The sequence below is a fragment of the Halichoerus grypus genome, chromosome 7, assembly GCF_964656455.1.
Source record: "Halichoerus grypus chromosome 7, mHalGry1.hap1.1, whole genome shotgun sequence".
NCBI lineage: Eukaryota > Metazoa > Chordata > Mammalia > Carnivora > Phocidae > Halichoerus > Halichoerus grypus.
The window spans coordinates 118,998,618-119,017,528 of NC_135718.1; the positions used below are offsets into that span (position 1 = coordinate 118,998,618).

General features: G+C 43.6%; 1 protein-coding gene and 1 long non-coding RNA gene across 4 annotated transcripts in view; both read left to right on the forward strand.

Annotated features, from left to right (window-relative positions):
• INTS7 (integrator complex subunit 7) overlaps positions 1-5,079 on the forward strand; it is a 107,321-nt gene extending 102,242 nt beyond the window's left edge. For all 3 annotated transcript variants that reach the window (XM_036095727.2, XM_036095728.2, XM_036095729.2), the window contains 2 exons: positions 230-415; positions 3,591-5,079. In XM_036095727.2, the coding sequence (XP_035951620.2) occupies positions 230-415; positions 3,591-3,878 (474 nt within the window). In that variant the 3' untranslated portion in view covers positions 3,879-5,079. The remainder of the gene's footprint in view (positions 1-229; positions 416-3,590) is intronic.
• Positions 5,080-12,956: 7,877 nt separating this feature from the next.
• Positions 12,957-15,756, forward strand: LOC144382602 (uncharacterized). The gene is made up of 2 exons (XR_013449876.1): positions 12,957-13,790; positions 14,416-15,756. It is a non-coding gene; the product is annotated as an uncharacterized LOC144382602 (long non-coding RNA).
• The last annotated feature ends 3,155 nt before the right edge of the window (positions 15,757-18,911 follow it).

The following is an 18,911-nucleotide window of genomic DNA, read 5'->3' on the forward strand; positions in this document are numbered from 1 at the left end:
TTACCCTCACACAGAACTGGGATTTGAGGCATAAAACACAGTGGTATTTAAAAGAGGCGTTAGGGAGAAGGACCCCTTGACTTTAAAGGTGCATTTGTCCAGGTGTCTCAGCAGTCAGGTCCTTAGCTGTGTAACGTTGTAACCTATAGACAACAATCAGCACAAACATGTTTGTTGGAAGAAAGCTTGTTCTTGCTTGTGAGCATTCATCTTAATGTTGGTATTCCAGCTTGCTCTGTCGCCATCGCCCCGGAACCCTGCCGAGCCCATCGCTGTCCAGAATAACCAGCAGCTGGCATTAAAGGTAGAGGGAGTGGTTCAACACGGATCTAAGCCAGGACTCTTTCGCAAAATTCAGTCCGTCTGTCTGAATGTTTCTTCCACACTACAGAGTAAATCCGGACAAGACTACAAGGTAATTTAAAAAAGAGGCAGAGTTGTGATATGGATTTTGTCAGCTCATTCATGGAAGTTTTCCAGTGATTTTCATGGTTAAGCAGATTGCAGTTACACCTCCCAAGGGAAGAGATACAGACATAAGTTAAAAGCACCTATTGAGGTTTGAGGGGGCTGATAAATAATAACCTCTCTTTTCTCTGCCTGAACCAGTTGATAGAGAAAGCATCCAGGCAGACAGAGATCAAAATATGAGCCTCACTGTTTAGCGATGGGGAGACCTAGCTCAGGTGCCTGGCAACAAGGACTTCCTAGCCTTGTACCTCTGAACTGAATTTTCCACCCAGCCTCAGCCTGTGCACACAAGAGCCTGCCCCTATAAAATCGATGGCAGGAAGGAGCATCCTGATGTCCAAAGAAGGGAAAGAGAAGGTCTTAGCTCCCCATGCTCAGTTCTTACCCAAAAACTTAGCGGTCAGTAGAATTCACCTCCTCCCCTGGAGACCAATGTTGTTCATCTCATGAAAAGTCCCTCTACCTGGAGGGAAACATCACGAGTGGGGAATAAGTGCCTCCCTATCCCCCTTACCCCCCAAAAGCACACATCTAATTATTTTTCTCTATTTTAAGTAGATATTAGCATTTTCTAAAGAAAAAAGGGTAGACAACATTGACAGACAATGGTCAGATAAAGTAAAATCTTCCCTTATGGGTGTAACCCTAGGAATTTGCTGCTTTGCGAAATTATGAGGTAGGTAACCAAAAATCGTGCTTGTTTTGTTAGCCAAGGCCAAAGTGCTAAATACCATGGAATACCAGTATTCCAAATGCAGAACGTTCCTTTCTTGAGACATCTCTTTCCAGTTCCTTGGTGGCTTATTCACAGAAAATAGAACAAGGGAGCAAGTACACAGTTGTATGAACAGAGTTGTTCAAATGCCCAAAATTGGTTATGTCCAGGTTTATTGTGGCCATACTTGAACTGAGCTCCATAGTAAGGAAAGGAATTAATATTCCGTAAAGATATAAAAAGAGAACATTTTATTCTCTTTGGTGGTTTTTAGGGAGAAGGTGTGGTTTAAGCCATTTTTATTTCTTGTCTTTGGTAACTTTCTATCCCTTCTTTTCCCACCCAGATAAGGCTCAGGCTTCATTCTCTTGCTCTCTGACTCCTACAGCACAGACTGGTGCCTCATGTAGCCCTGTGTAGCAGATATTTGATGAATGATGACAAAACCATTTCCTGTATTTAGAGTACAACTGTTACGTTTGGGCAATCCTTAGGTCGTAGTGAGAATTTACATAGTTAACCTACCCCTGTCAGCAGCTGTGTCCTCGTTTAGAGTTTGAAAGAACAGTAATTCTCTTTGTTCCTTGTATATAATGATTTCTACTGTTAAAAAAAAACAAAAACATTCAAACCAGGCTTCTGCTTATTCACTTACCTCTCGAGGCATTGCTTAAAGTCAGGAAGCCGTTATAATAAGTCATGTAGTATAAGATTTGTAATGTTACTTGCGGTGAATTTTCATCATCTGTTCAGAGTGATCAGGTTGCTTAGGCCTATCTCTAGTCCTTTTAAGGAAATTCGTGTTTGGTAGGCATATTCTTTAGGGACATAAAAACCCTACAGAAGTTGTGCAAACAAACAGAACGGAGCCTATAAATAATCCTAAGATCTCGAATTGGTCAGTGACTTCATTTCATCGACATTACAGGTAAATGTCTCTGGAAAACTGACGTCAAGATATGCTCATTTAGTCACAGAGTTTCAGGGCATATTTATATCATTGATTAGGCAACAGAAACATACACATAAACCTAGAGCAGTCTGGCCAAATAGTCATTAAGGTTACCTTTATATGCGTTCCAGAATAAGTGTCTCTCTTGGCATACTTCATTCATCTTGGGTACAGGTCAGGGTGTACCAGCAGGTGTTACTCTGTTTTTCGAAGGACAAAGACATGGGTGTCTAGCTAAATAAGTGAACAAGCCCATAAACCTGTGTTTTATAATATATTGTGCTGCCAGTCTGAACAAGATACTGAGTATTAGGTAAGCACTGTACAAGTTCTAAAGTTAATTTGTTAAAGGAGGGAGGAACAATTGCATTACTGAAGCAATATAAAACCAGACTAGTTAGGAGGAAGAACCCTAACTTGTATTTACTTAGTGTTAGGTTCTTTTGCAGTCTCTTAGATTTTAAACTTCCTGCAACAGGTAATTGCTCCCTGTTTCTTCAGAATATCTCCTCACAGAGTAAAGAAAAGTAAAGTAAAGAAAGATGGGAATTGGAGTTGGGGTTGGGTAAGCGAGTGTAGTAGAAGAAAATTTTCTCTTCCATTGTCTTAGGGTCTCCTGCTGGGCCTAAGATTAAACTGATATTAACATGAGAAAGGCATACGGGTTTGTTAGAATTGTACCTATACATGGGAGTCTTCACAAGACAATGGAAACCCAAAGAAGTGACCAGAGCAGAAAGCTTACATAACTTTTAGACAAACGGTAAATTTGTGAAGACAGAAAACAAGGGCGAGGGGCAGTAAACTGGGGAAGTGATTGGGAGAGAGGCGGCCAGGGGGGTGGGGGGCACCTGTGGGAGATAGGGGTTATTGTAGTTTATTTGTGGAGGTACATTTCAGCATTGACTTCCAGTCTCTAGTGATAAGGATGTTCTCCTCTTCTTGGTACAGAGAAGGGCACTTTTCTCATGGGAGATTTTATGGCCTGTTTTAGGTAAAAATGAGGAGGTCAGAGAGCCCTTCGTCCATCTGCTGTTTCTCAGGTGCCTTTAGCTTAAAATAATGTGCCAAAGCAGCATATTTTGAGGTGGCACGTCCTGAGCTCCTTCACAAGGAAGAAAGGCCAGCATATGAAGGGGTTGAGAAAGGCTCTGGGAGCTCATTCTACTCAGGGATAGTGAGGAGGCAGGATCGCTTAATGGTGAAGAGTGTAGGCTCTGGAGTTGGCCTGCCTAGGTTGCCTAGCCTGCCACTCCTTAGCTATGTGACCTTAGAGAAATTATTTAACCTCTCTGCCTCAGTTTCCTCATCTATAAGTCAAGGGTAAAAATAGTACCTAAACCTCTTAGTTGTTTGCAGGGATTAAGTAAGCACTTCATATGGGGCCTAGCTCCCAGTAAGCACTCAGTAAATGTTAGCTATTGTTGTTATTTAACAATTTTTTCATTCCAGATACCCATTGACAATATGACCAATGAGATGGAGCAGAGGGTTGAACCTCATAATGATTACTTCAGTACTCAATTTCTGTTGAACTTTGCTATCCTTGGAACACACAACATTACAGTAGAATCTTCAGTGAAAGACGCCAATGGTATTGTCTGGAAGACAGGTCCCAGAACTACCATATTTGTAAAATCCCTGGAAGACCCTTATTCCCAGCAAATTCGCCTACAACAACAGCAAGCCCAGCAACCATTACAACAGCAGCAACAACGAAATGCCTACTCACGGTTTTAGCCACATGAGGAATGCACTCCTGGCTTTATAGGAATTGATCAAATGGGCAAAAATAATTTGATTTTTATATGGATTCAGATATGAAAGTTAGAATGTGGAGTCCATTTATTCATTGGTTTCTATAATGTAATACTCTGGGGAAAAAAAGGGTTTGTTTTTCTTTAGAAATTTAATTTGAGAAATAACTGGGTTCCTAGCCAGCAAGATTTTTTATCCTTGTTCCTTCTTAAACCAAGTCCTTTATCATCTTTTTGACATTTTCATTGTTTTATTATTGTTTTTATGTTGCTGAGCCTTTTCTTTTGCTTTCAAGAAAAGTCATGTGTTGGGATCAGTGCATTTATAGATTTGACTCCCTGTTCACCAAAATACATCACTCGCTACCTGGCACAGGTAATTCTGAGCCAGGCATTGGGAAATTCTGACCGGTTAGTACAAAGTTGACCTGTGGTAGCAGAAACCAAGTTCTCCCCTGGATTGACGTCAGTGTGTCCCCTGAAATCCAATTTTCTGGATTTTGAGAGCATGCAGTCTAGCAGAATTGAAACACCGTGCTATATTATTTCAGCTACTTAACCTATCTTTTCTATGCTAACACAATCTTAATTTATTGTTTTAGTATTTAATTGACCTGAAAAAAACAGCTAACAAATACATACAAAAATTGGAGATTAATCATTGGTGTTTTCTAGTATGTGTATGGTTTTGTTTATAGTATAGACTTTTTACATTATTTCTAAGAGTGAAAAAACTCACTCACATGTACTATCTTAATTTTTTAAATTAGGAAGGCAGATCTTTTGATTGGTTTGGTTTCTTCTTGGCAAGTTATGTAATACTAGACTTGATTGTCTAGAAAGAACAGCCTCTTTATAACACAACCTCAATTAGTTGGGATGCTCAGGGAATAGAAGTTTTCTGGTTAGCCAGAAGACCCCTTTTTTTCTATTTCAATACTGGTTGAAAACTGTTATAATAATAAACTTTCTTGTCTTAACACGGTATACTAGATGTAATTTACCTGTTCATTCTTCATTTGGGATCATTCAGTGCTCGGGATCATAGTTTTCTAAACATCAGGGATCATAGGGTTGCAGATGTTGTTGATGATATGGACAGTTGGGCTGTAAGCAGCTCCTAAGATGAAGCAGGACACATTCCCTGGAAGCTTCCTTTTTAAATAAATCTCTCATTTTCTTTGCTTGTGTTTTGCCTTTTTTTTTTTCTTTAAAGACAACATTAGCTCAAAGGGAAAAAAAAAATGAGTTGGTTTTTCTTTTTTCCTTGTCATGTCGCCTCCAGTGGTGAGAAGTGATTGGCAGCTCAGATTGCTCTGAGATTGCATAGCTCCATGAGCTGTTGTCCCAGCACAGCACCCTCTGCTGCCATTGGCCAGAACATTGTCATAAAACATGTAAGTCCACAGTGTCCACTAAGGATGCCATCCCTTTAAATGCAGCCCGGTTGTGGACAGTGCACGATGTGGACAGCTGTGACAGCGTCTGGGAACACAGGCCTGAGGAAGAATTGCCAAAGCAGTGTGGAGGAGGTATGCAGGACCCCTTTCCTTCTCATCAGGCGTGGAAAAAACTGGACCAGAAAGCACAGGTTGCACTTTTGTTTCTGATGAATTAGCTCTCTGAACCGGGGCAAGTTACTTTATCTCTCTAGAGTAGTTTCTTTGTAAAATGACTGAATTAGACTAGATCTCTTAACTCCAATCTAGAGTTTTATCAGGTGACTAAAAGACCAAAAAAAGAGCTCTTTTATAAGGGGGAAACAAAAAAATTTTTTTAATTCATTGTCTGTTTTCAGAATGAAATTTTATAATGTCAATTTCAGGTTTCTGGTACTATTTCAAGGCAGAATTCTCAAGAAAAGCAAATCTTGTAAGCCACCAATTCCCCCCGGTTCCCTTTGAGACCTTCCCAGAATTTATGTTCTTAAAAGGCTTTTTTCATAGCTACAGTTATAAACTCTTTGATTTGGTGTACTGGACGGCTCCTGGCACAAACTTGGAAAGGAATTACTAATAAAAACAAATCCAAATAGTTCAGAGTAGGAAAATAACTCTGTGAAGCAAAAAGGCTATTTTAATTGAGTGTGTCCATTAGATCCAGGATTGGAACTCTGATTTTATGTTTGGTATAATGTCTACTGCATTCTTGGCATCAACTGCTAAGCAATTATTTGAGGCAAGGGGAAACTGCGTTTATAATTTCAACACTACAGTAATGAATGAAAAGAAAAAGAAATACTCAGGGAAAGATGAAGGAAGGAAAGATACACATGCTGATTGTGAAGTGAGCATGTCCCCTGAACTTAGAAATATGGATAGTAAAGGGTGCTGGCTGATTGATTCTAGGAAGACAGGACTAATTTTTCTCTGTTTAGCCACTTTGCGATATAACCTGGTGGCTCAGAGCACAGCGTCTGGAGCCACACTGTCTGGGTGCCAGTCCCAACTCTAACTATATGACCTTGGGCAAGCGACTTGGTATCTCTGTGCCTCAGTTTTCTTAATCCTAAAATCAGGAAATATAATTGTGCTTCATGGGAGAGGTGTGAGGATTAAGTGAGTTAATACAGAATTAATATATGTAAAGCATTTAGCATGCTCCTTGCACATAGTAAGCAGATATATGAGTTTGCTAGCATTGTTACTATTATATCCTCCCTAATACTATTTTTCACAGTGTTAGATCAATTCTTAATCTTAGCATTTTATTTATTCACAATAAAAGTTACTGCTATTTTGCTACTAAACACACATTTAAGCTATCTTCCCCTCATTTTCAATTTGGGTATATCGAATAATAACAAAATAACTTAATGTTGACCCAAACAAAATGGAATTTCTGTCTACAACCAGTATTATAAATCCTATTAAAATATTTAAAGACGTATGTACAAAGAAAATTATGAAAGTACTTTCTAAAGCTGCTGATTGTCTCAGTAGTGACAGTAATAGTATATTGACTATTTAGAAATTAAAGTACTGTTATATTCCAGCTTAGCCTAAGAGATCTTGTGATACGACCTTTGTAGCTCAAACTAACCAAGGTGGCAGATAATGTGCAACTGGAGATACGAAGTCACTTTTCACATTAAGGTATGGTTCCCAGAAGAACAAACCAAGCAAACCAAGATCCTCAGACTAGGGTCCCAGAGATGTCAGTTTAAGTTCTATTTATAAGACTCACTTGCCATGGATCCTTAGATCGGTCCCTTGGTCCTTCTGTGCCAACACCTGCCAGCACCGAGAGTAAGAGGATCCTGCCACTTGTTCTGTAGCGTGTATGCAGCACTCGTCCAATAGGACCTTCTGTGGTGATGGAAATGTCCTAAGTCTGGCTATCCAAAATAACCACTAGCCCTGTGTAGCTATTGAGTGTCTAAAATATGGCTAATGTGACTGAATCTTTTATTTACTTGTAGTTCGGTTAAATTTAAATAGCCTCGTGTGGCTACCACTTGCAGAATTGGGACAGTGCAAGAGTTGAGAAGAAATGAGATTCACTATTCCCTTAGGACCTAGGTAATTCTTGAATAGATTTCTAGGTGAGAGGACTATATTGGAATTCTTTGGCTAACCAGAGGGTTCGCATGGAAGACTGTAGATGACAAGGAAGGCATTTGGGGTTTGTGGGTTTGCCTTGCTTCTAGTAGTACCGTGTTGCTCAACCAAACAGCTGGCCCTGTTCTTCCTGTAATTTGCCCTTGGATTTAGCCTTTGTCAGTCACCAACATTAAAACGACAAGGTCCAAAAGTCTGGTGAACGGGCTTAGATCTCCCAACAGCCAGAGGTTACAGTCTTTCTTTCCATTGCTTGCCCAAGAACACAAAGACCTGTAACACCTCGGGCGAGTATTTTATTGGCTTGACTGGAGCGAGGTCATTATTATTCTGTACTATCTCCCGGTCTAAAGTATTCATTCTATGAGTAGTTTAATTTGTAATTGCAATTGGGACTTAAACAGAGTGAGTCATAGTTTTCTCCTTAACTAGTAAACCAAGACCCAGAGCCATTGATACCCACTTTCTAATGAAGAATGCTAAGTGTTGTAAATTTGCTTTTTTCAAATCTCCCACAGGTACAAAGCATTTTTCAGTCTTTTTTTCCCTTATCTTCCTTCTTACTTGCTAATGTCTCCTGAAGCAATTCTGTCCTGCGCAGTCAAGTTTGTTGTGCAATAATTGTCCTCTGTTTAGATCTGGTTAAAGATTGAAACCTTGTGAAATGAGTTTGGGGATTATCCTCCTCTCAGATCATGTCTACAAGGTCTAGCTTTTGTCTTGTGATACTTAGCTGACAAACTGACATTAAAAATATTTTTATTGTTTACAGAGAATTATTTTTAGCAAAATATAAAGGTGAAATAATACGCATTCATTTGGTATTAGGAAATGAATCAGTCAGCAAAGTGAACATCTCCTCCTACCCTCACGAGACAGGATGAGTTAAAGAAAATCAGATTGTTTTACAGAGAAAAAGTGTTCTCTGCTTCACCTTTTGGTTTTCTTGGGAGATTTCATTTGTGGATTTTTTTTCTTTTTTTTAAAGATTTTATTTATTTATTTGAGAGAGAGAGAGAATGAGAGACAGAGAGCATGAGAAGGAGGAGGGTCAGAGGGAGAAGCAGACCCCCTGCCAAGCAGGGAGCCCGATGCGGGACTCGATCCAGGGACTCCAGGATCATGACCTGAGCCGAAGGCAGTCGCTTAACCAACTGAGCCACCCAGGCGCCCTCATTTGTGGATTTTGATGAAGCTTATTTGTGGCTATGAAGCAAAAATATTTCAGATAGAAAAGAAAGACAACATAGAGCTAAATTAGACTGAAGAATTATGAGAAGATATCAATGTCGAGTTGTGTTTCCAAGGCCGTGGAAGGTGAGAATAGGCCGCGCTGCCTCGAGTTGCACCCCGTCCCCCTCCCCCCCAACGGAAGCAGTGAAGATAATGATGCTTTTTGCCTATGTGTCATCTCACTCTGAGATGAGCAAAGTGATGACAAATTGTTAACACTTGTGGCCCCCATCTTGCTTTCCCTTCCCCACCCCCACGCACTAGGCAAAGGCAGATACCATGTGATTAGGAGGGTCAGTTCTGAAGCCCCCCACCACACACACACACACACACACACACACACACACACACACACACACACACGACACACACACACACAGGACAAGAGCAGATGAAAAGCCTATTGTGGAAATGTAAGTAGGGGAGAAGGGCTTCCCAGCTCTGAGCCCCACACTGCGCCAGGCTCTGAGCTGGGGGTGGGAAATGCAAAAGGAATCTGACAGGGAGAGCCTCAGGCAACTTACAGTCAATTGACAGAAAAAGAAAAAAAAAAACCTGTATTTTTACAGAATGTGGAGAGAGCTTTATAAAAGCCATTGACAGAGCCCCAAAGATGGCATTTCTGAAATTCTAATAGCGTGTCCCCTTGTATGTAACAGGCCAGGCTCTTAGGTAATTAGAAAATGGCCATCATTTGGCATTTTCTCCTTTCGCAGCTCTTGGAAGTGCAAGTGTTCCTTCCTTCTCAGAGAGCCTCTTGACATAATCAGGGACAATTGGGCACCTACTCCTTGGAAGCCAGAGAGGAACATAAGAGCATTTGGAAAAAAGATACACCCCTAAAGTGTGACGTCAACATTTGGCCTTGAGGAGACAGGAGCTTACACTCCAAAAGAATTAAATATTGTCTCATGTTGCAGAAACTACTGCTGATTCTAGCCAGGCCGTTGGACGACACAAACCTCCAATGTCACATTTCAAGGTATCAGGGCCTTGGGGAGAAATGACTGTAATCACAGAATCACTTAAGCAACATCAGATCTATCCTACTTAGTGGTTACGGTGTCCCCTGGGATGCTCAAAAGCGTATTAGCCCTGGCTAGAATTTTCTCTCAGGGAGTGAGCTCATCAGGAATCTCTCCTTGAGGGCCCTTGACCCAGGAGAGGGCCCATGAGTCTGTCCTAAGCACTACCTCTCCCTCCTTCCTCACCCAAGCGGCTGACCAGAAGTAGCTGATGGAAAGCACTTTTCCTTCATCCTGAGCACTAGAGGTGCCTCAGCTGACATCACAGGGCTCTGTGGCTCAGTCAGCAACATTCGTCTGAGCTGGAGTTTGTGAATTTGGACAGATTCCCCAGACCTATGCCAAAGGCACAACCAACAAGGACAGTTTTAAAACAGGTGACCCTTTTTATTCATTCACCAAATGTTTATTGAACACGTATAGGGTACCAGGAGCTGGGATTGCAGTGATCGACAAGCTCCTTGGGTTTATAGCCATGCCATTTGTTTGTGCACAGACCATGGGAGGGAAGGCCATGGGAAACCCACCATGCTCTTGATTATGCTGGTGGGCCTGAGCTTCCTAGGTAGTTGATCGTTTGCTCCAGTGAAAGGGGAGAAGAATGGGTTTGGACAGGACTGTCTGGGCTAGAGTCACTGCTGTTTCCAGTGTGGCCCTTCAGGAAAGCACTCAGGCTGAGTTCTTCCTTATATCCAACCTGAACGCCTCACAGCAGTCGACCTCCTGCTTCAATTCCCCGTGTTTGAGGGAAATGGAAGACTCCCCAAAACCATGGTCATAGGGAAATAGCTCTAATCACAACACAGTCTCCCCTGACCCCAGCTGTGCCACACTGAATAGCCCTTCTGTCCCTCCAGACTGGGCAGAAACATCGTCCCTGACTCCTCCAAGCAGACCTGACAGTTGGTATCCGTCTGTGACCAGTAGCAAATCCAGTCTTGTGTGCAGCGGTCGGCTACGTGCTGTGTTGGCACACATGGGGACAAATGGTGGTGAAAGTGGCCGTGTGCTGTTCATGGGAAGAGACGACCCCCTCCACTCTCCCATGCCCCACACCAACCCCCTGCCTGTTCTGAGTCAATGTGTCCTCTCCTAACATCTGAGCCTTGGCTAATGACTGCCCTATTGAAGAGCTGTGTGCATTCAATGCAAGGACCCACCAAGTGCCTCTGGGGGGGAGTGGGCCTCGCGGGCTGGTGGCCCAGGGGATGGTGGGAAAAGAAACTCCAGCCTCATGAAATAGTGATGTTTCACATCATCTCTGCTTTAAAGGAAGATGATGTCCCAGGGCATTTGAGGACCCTAAAGGTACTAAAATGTCTTAGACTCACAAGAAATGTATTATTCTCTCTCAGGAGGAGGACATTTACGTTTACCAGCATCCCTGTCAGCACAATCTTTGAGCCCCCAGGGGAGGGGGGAGGGCGACAAAAAGAGAAGTGTCACGAGCGCAGTGAGCAAACCCAGGCTTCTCTGTCATTCTTTCTGAGTTATTTAGCAGCTGCACAATAAGTGGGCTTATAGCCAAACTCCATTCTTGCCATCAGATCTATTGTATAAGCCCCATGACTCAATGGACACTTATTACCTGACTGAACATAACTATTTTCCTATTGAGGAGACTTCGCTATTTTTGCCAAATGCAGAACATGAGGCAAGGGGACTTGAAATTGAGAAGTTTAAGTTGGGGAGAAGGAAGAACTTAGTGACCTGTGAAAATAACTAAGGGAGGAGGCATTAGGACTGTGTGAGCTCTGCTGTCCCACCACAGGGATGCATTTGCCAACAGCCTCTCTGGAGGCAGAGGGATGGACTGTTTGACCCCTTGGCTCCATTCCATCAGCAGGCGCTCACTGCTAGAAACAGCAGTGACTCTAGCCCAGACAGTCCTGTCCAAACCCATTCTTCTCCCCTTTCACTGGAGCAAACGATCAACCAGGCTCCCTGGCGGAGGGCTCTGCCTGGGGGAGGGGGTGCGCCCCCCAAACACACGCCGTCCAGACAGCGCTCAGGCAGTGCGGCTGAGATATAAGTCACCCCTGCCTGCCTCTTTCTGGCCTTAGAGCAAATGCCTCTGGCCATATCCCTGAATGACATCAAGGGAACAAAGAAATGGGGGCAGGGGTGCGGGGGTCGGGCTTGACGGCTGAGAGGGCTGGTGAAGAGGTTATGTTTCCTCTCACCTCCTAAGTGTGTCTGAGATATGTGTCTAGGCAGGGAGAGGAGCTGTCCTACTTTTGAGGGAGGAGGACTGTCCTTCACAGTGTTCCCTCCTTCTCTTCCCACTACCCTCATTCTCGTTCACAGCCTCATTATGTCTTGCTGGGTATCACCTTCACTTCCTCTTTTCCTTGTTGCCCGTTTCTGTGTCCTCTGAGTAATCCTTACTTCCCATTGCTTCCCAATTCCCTTTGCTTCCCATTGCTTCCCTACTCCCATTGCTGGTTCAAAACTTTTATTCCCACTGGGTTCCCGAAACAGCCTGAATTCTTCAGGGTATCACTGAAGACCCTCCACAGTGAGACGCCAGCCTAGCAGCCCCAAGGGCCTCAACTCTCGCCACACTTCCACGTATATCTCAGTCTGTGGAAAAAGCTAGCGTCCTGGACATCCCCGGAGCTCAGTCTGCACATTCTCACCGTCATGGCTTTGTTCATATTTTCCCTCTGCTTGAATCCTTCTCTCTCCATCACTGAAACGTCTGCCCATCCCTCCGCGTTCAGATTCTCCAGCCAGACGCAGGAGTCAGGGTTCCTGCCTGGCCTGTATCGTATTCAGTCTGGTGTGAAGCCATCAGGCTGCCTGGCCCTTGGGGTCAGCATAAAGGTGGACACATGGTGGCTAATGTGGCCCTGCCCTGCTGATGAGATCCAATGACTCCCTCCACCGCCCCACCCCCCATCGGCCTCTGGCTCTTCTCTGGCCTCTGGCGCTGGTTCACGTCCTTGCATGGAGCAGCCCTGTCTGACCTGTCTGCTGACCCCATGTTCACCTTGGAGACAAGAGCAAGCTTTCTACTGTTTCTGAGCTCTGAGCAGTGTAATGGCGGGAGCACAGCCTACTGGTATGGCGGACCCAGTGGAGGCCCAGACTACAGCTCAGGCTCTAATCTGAGGCCTGAGGCAAGAGGGAGTGGACCAGTACCTAGAGCTCACAAGGAGAAAAAAAAAAATTTTTTTTTGAGAGAGAGAGCTCAAGCCAGTGGCTGGAGGGGTGGGGGCAGCAGGGAGGGGCAGAGGGAGAGAATCCCAAGCAGTTGCCTTGCCCCCAGCATGGATCCCGACATGGGGCTCCATCTCCCAACCCTGAGATCATGACCTGAGCCAAAATCAAGAGTCAGACATTTAACCGACTGAGCCACCCAGGCACCCCGAAAAAATTTTTAGATCATTTATCCGACTCTTTCCTTGGAGTCCTGTTCACTATCCTCCAACACCAGCTGGAATTGGGTCAGAATTTAGAATGCACTGTTTAGAAAGTTTTGGGTTCCCCTGTTTCCAGCCAGGTTCTTCCCTGTCCGTCCCTCCTTCCTCCTTCCCTTTCTCTCTCCCTGCCTTTTCCATGGACTGATTGAGTGCTTGTTACATGCAGGGCACTGCAGCAGGTAGGGTCTGTGCTCCCAGGAAGCTTTGGTGACTGGTCATCATATACGTCAGGGTGATAAGTGTCTGCCCATAGCGCCGACGGCTAGCTGAGGGGCCAACACGGCACGGAGGGAAGACTGAGCAGCATACTGCATTATTTTTCTCATTGACTGAGGAGGTATCTAAAGTGCTGTCGGGAAGACCCTGTGGGAGGTGAAGGGAGCAATGGAAGGTACCCGGGAAGAAAAGGCCAGGAGAGGAAGCCAGAGGTGGCCTTTGGTTTCCTACCACTCCAGCCCAGCCTGACTCTAGGACCGCTGCACATCAGACTCATACAGTTCAAATCAGATGTTTTCACTCCTTCCTGTATGGGTCGTCTATTGGATTGCTGGGCAGCTCATGTTTCCCCCTCGCATCTCCGAGCGCTTTCTCAGCATCTACTCCACACACTTTGGACAACAGGACCTTGCTCTGGGTGGCTGGACCTGAACAGGTAACATCCGGAGCCATCCAAGGCCATGTTTTTTGCTATATAAAAGAAGACGGCCCAGCAGAGCTCCTGTCCAAGGTGCCCTGAGCTGCCCTTGTGTCCTTATAATGCAGCGAAATGTTTATCGTTGTGCTTTTCTTTCGGGCACTCCCCAACACATGATCTTTCTCTAGTCCACAATGCCCTGAGGAGTGGAGGTGTTACAGCAATAACGCAAAGACAAGAACCCCCCCACATTCAGTCTTTTTAACATCCAAAGGAAGCTATCAAGACTAAGAGATGGAGTTTGGCTATAAAAACAGCAGAGAGAAAGAACAGTAGGAGAACCTTGGCCACTTTAGACATGTTGATATTCTCATTGTCCCCTGAACCCCGATGCATTTCACACACCCAGGCCTCTGTCCACACTTGGCCTCCAGCATGCAATGTTCTCCTCCCTATACCTCTGCCTCGCAATCTCAGTCCGTCTCTAAAGATTTTCCCAGGTGGAAAGTCCTCCTTTCCAAAAAGCTTTCCCTGAAAGCCCCCACAGAGCTGGGTACCACCCTAGCCTTCTGGTCTCCTCTCTATTAAAGCACTCAGCTTCTTGTAACTCCCCACTTACATATCTGTCTCCTATTCTCTCTAGGCTGTGAACATCCGAAGGGGAGATTGGAAGTTCATCTTTGCATTCCTGGTGCCTGGCACATAGAAGGCAGTCAATCAAGTTTACCGACTTTAAGTATTCAAATGACCTAGCCATGGTGCAGTTTCTGGCCCTGGGAGCTTAGCCACGGAGAACAGATTGTGAACTCAAGAGCTAGTGCCCAGCCAGGGGGCACTTCCTGTTGTCAGTCCTCAACTCAATAGATCAACGGCCCAGGGGACCCTAAGCAGTGCCCTGCAGTCTCCGATGGGAGCCGGACCTGGGCTCGGCACCTTTGTGACCAAGGTGAGGCTCTGTCATCCCTGTCCCTGGGCTTCCGTGTCTCCATCTGTCAGGTGGCTGTGGGTCTTAATTAGAAAGCTCTTAGAGATTCCTGAAAGGACTGTTATTGTACAGCTGCACAAAGGATATTATGTCACAGAGGTATAAGAGCACGGCAAATAATGGAAACCAGGAATAATAAGGGCACTTATTCCCAGAAGCACATTGATTTAAACCACAAAAGCTCCTTGGAACACGGCTTCAGAATTATAAAAGCCTGAGCAATCAACAACCCCTGTGGGAGGGAAGCCCATGCCAGGCAGTTGCTGGAGAGTTCATTTGGCTGTTGTAGGCAGGCCAGTTTTGTCCCTCAGGTGTTCTCACTTTGGTGACATTTCCCTGCTGTAGTGAGCCCAGCCTATTTGCTGGGTTCTGGAGAGAAACAACCATTTCTTCCACAACTCTTGCATAAAGATGCAAAGAATTGGCCTTAGCACAGTTCAGTTGACTTTTCCTTCTATGTATGATGAACATGGGTCTCCAGATAATGGAAACTTCATCACCGCTTCTGCTTCTAAAATCTGCATAGCAGCAATACCATCTGGTCACACCTTGACCCAGCCATTGCTACCTCTGGTTGGCAGCTTTGGACGACCACCCAGATGCAGTGTATCCGTGAAAAATAAAGCTCCCTTAAGAAACAGGTCATCCGACGTGCAAAAGTGTATTCAAGCATAGCTTTGACAGCAGAATGGGCAGGACCTACAAAGAACGGTGGCTCCGATGGCAGAAAAATTTGAAACTTCGGAATGACAAAAAGCACCAAAACCCAAACTATAAGATAAGAAGAACAAATTGTAGGGAATATATTTGCAACATTCATAATATACTAGTGAGTACCATCCTTAATATATAAAGATTTTTGGGAAATCATTAAGAAAAATAACAGCAACCCAATAGAAAAATGGGTTGAGGATACAGAGACTTGACAAAATAAAAATTACATATGGCTAATGAACAGCTTGTAAAAATGTAATAATGAAATAAATGTAATGAAAGAAATGAGCTTTTATTTTATTTTTAAAGATTTATTTATTTTAGAGAGAGAGAGAGCACGCATGTGCGAGCACGAGTGGGGGAAGGGGCAGAGGGAGAGAATCTTCAAGCAGACTCCCTGCGGAGCACGGAGCCCGACTCGAGGCTTGATCTCACAACCCATGAGCTTGCGACCTAAGCCAAAACCAAGAGCTGGGTGCTTAGCCGACTGAGCCACCCAGGTGACCCAAGAAATGTGATTTTAAACAATAATATTTAATTTTTTTACCTATTAGATTGGCAGAAATTTTTGTTTTTAGTGATATGGTGAATTCACATTTAACATTACCTGGTAAAGCTAACTATAATTATATTCTATGATCCTGAAATTCCATTCCTAATCTCTCCTCCAGAGCTTTTGCATCTGGGCATAAGAAGACACACATGAGAATGTTTATAACATCCTTATTTGTAATATCAAGCACTGGAAGGGAACCCAAATATCCATCAATAGATGGATATATAAATTATGATATATTCACAATAGAACACTATACAATGCTAACAACAAATGATTACAGCTGCATGCAGCAACACGCATGAAGTTGAGTGTAAAAACTCAACTCTGGGGGCGCCTGGGTGGCTCAGTCAGTACAGCATGTGACTCTTGATCTCGGGATTGTAAGTTCGAGCCCCACATTGGTATAGAGATTACTTAAAAATAAAATCTTAAAAAAAAAAAAATAGGGGCACCTGGATGACTCAGTTAAGCATCCCACCCTTAATTTGGGCTCAGGTCATGATCTCAGGGTTGTGAGATGGAGCCCCGCATCAGGCTCTGCACTGGGCATGGAGCCTGCTTAAGATTCTCTCTCTCCCTCTCTCTCTGCCCATCTTCCACCCTCTCTCTCTCTCTCTCCCGCCCCCCCAAAATAATAATAATAAAAAATAAAGTTAGTCACTCTGATTTCATTTATATAAATTTTATGGTGTTCCAAGCAGAATATGGGTTCCTTTTGCAAGGACATAGTAACTGGATGGGGGCTGAGAGGCCTTTCTGTGGTGCTAACAATGTTGTGTGTTCATTCTGAGAAAATTCATCAGATTAAACATTTATGATACATGTTTTTTGTATGCATGCTATGCTTCCCTTACAAATTTTTTTTAAAGCGAGTCATGAAAGAATACATACACAAAGTACAAGTTCATTTATATAAAGAAAAAGCATGCAAAACTAATTCATATATAGTTAAGGGATGCAAGCATGTGTGGTAAAACTAGAGAAAAGCAAGGGACTGATACAGACTTAATTCAGGAAGATTCTTCTGAGGAGCAGGGTGGGGGCTTTAGGTGGTTGTGATGTTTTACCTCTTAAGCTAGCTGGTAAATTCAGATGTTTTATTAGTCTTTATGTCCTTCACATGTTAGAAATATCATTTTCATGTATTTAATATTTAATAGAAACAACTTTAAAATTGTTTTTAAAATTGTTTTGACAGCACTGCTGTTGGGAGGCAGGGCATACATTGGTACGACTCTTCTAGATAGATGACTGTCTCTTTGTCAACCACCACGTAAAAAGTACACTTCTAAGAATTTTTCCTAAGACAATGATAGAGATAAGAGAGCAGAGAAATTATAAAAGAACATTTATCAAATGTGCCTTAGTATGATAAAAATTGGAAACAATATAATATTTTATCAATAGGATTTGATCAAACAAATTACACTAACTTCATAAAATAGAATAGTATGTAACTATTAAGATTGATGAGGATGATGTACATCTTTTGATGGCCATGGACATATGTTCACTATAAATTCTTGAGTAAAAAAAAAGTCAGGTTATGAAACAGTATGTTACGATCACATATTCTTTTTTAAAAAAATATTTTATTTATTTATTTGAGAGAGAGAATGTGTGTGAGCATGAGCAGGGGGAGGGACAGACTCCCCACTGAGCAGGGAGCCTGACATGGGGCTCCATCCCAGGACGCTGAGATCATGACCTGAGCTGAAGGCGGACACTTAACTGACTGAGCTACCCAGGCATCCCTCTTTTTTTTTTTTTTAAGATTCATTTTATTTATTTTGAAGAGAGAGAGAGTGAGCAGAGGGAGGGGCAGAGGGGGAGAGAGAGTCCCAAGCAGATTCCATGCTGAATGCAGAGCCCAACTTGGGGCTCGATCCCACCACCCTAAGATCATGACCTGAGCTGAAACCTAGAGTTGGCTGCTTAACCGACTGAACCACCCAGGCGTCTCTGATCTCCCATTCTTAAAAGTACATATTTTCATGTATAGGTGCATAAGTAAGAGTCTGGGAAGTCTATCAAAATATTAATAAGGTGGGGGTGCCTGGGTGGCTCAGTTGGTTAAGCAGCCGACTCTTGATTTCAGCTCAGGTCATGATCTCTGGGTCCTGGGATCTGGCCCTGCATCAGTCTCCATGTTCAGTATGGAGTCTGCTTGAGGATTCTCTCTCTCTCTCTCTCTCTCTCTCTCCTTCTGCCCCCCTCCCTCAAATAAATAAATAAATCTTTAAAAAATATTAGTAAGGTGGCTTCTTCTAAATGGTACATGTAATTACTTAAAAAAATCAAAAGGTTTTTTTTTTTAAATAGGCTGCAGTACGAAAACAAATTCACCTAAGCTGCTAACTTTCCAAGATACATAAGAGGCATGGAAAAAAACTTAAGAATATATTTTCTTATCACTGAATCCTAAAACATGAATGGAACCCCCCCCCCCCCGCCCCAAAGTGCAAGGCCCACTTACATCACGGACATATTTAGTGTAGCACATACGGGTTTACAAAAACAGTTTTTAAGCTCTCTGGGTCCATTTCCCTCTCCTCTGTCCAGTCTCTTTCTGAGATTTTCCAGCAGGGAAGGTGTTTGAATGTTCAATCTTCAGCTACAACCACATTCACATGTGTGTCAACATTCCACAGCTGTTTACCAGAGCAAGGCCACCCAGAGGGCAGGAACGAGGGCATTGGCTGAGGTTCACCTGATGTGGGGTGCAGGGGGAGTGGGTTTCCACACCCTGAATGCTCTGAGTCTCTGGGACTCCAGCCTTGACTCTGCGCCCTTCCCTCACCAAGACCAGCTCCCAGTCCTTCAGGAATGACTTTAGGTGGCCAGTGCACTGAACTAACAGACTCTTCAGACAGGAGGCTAC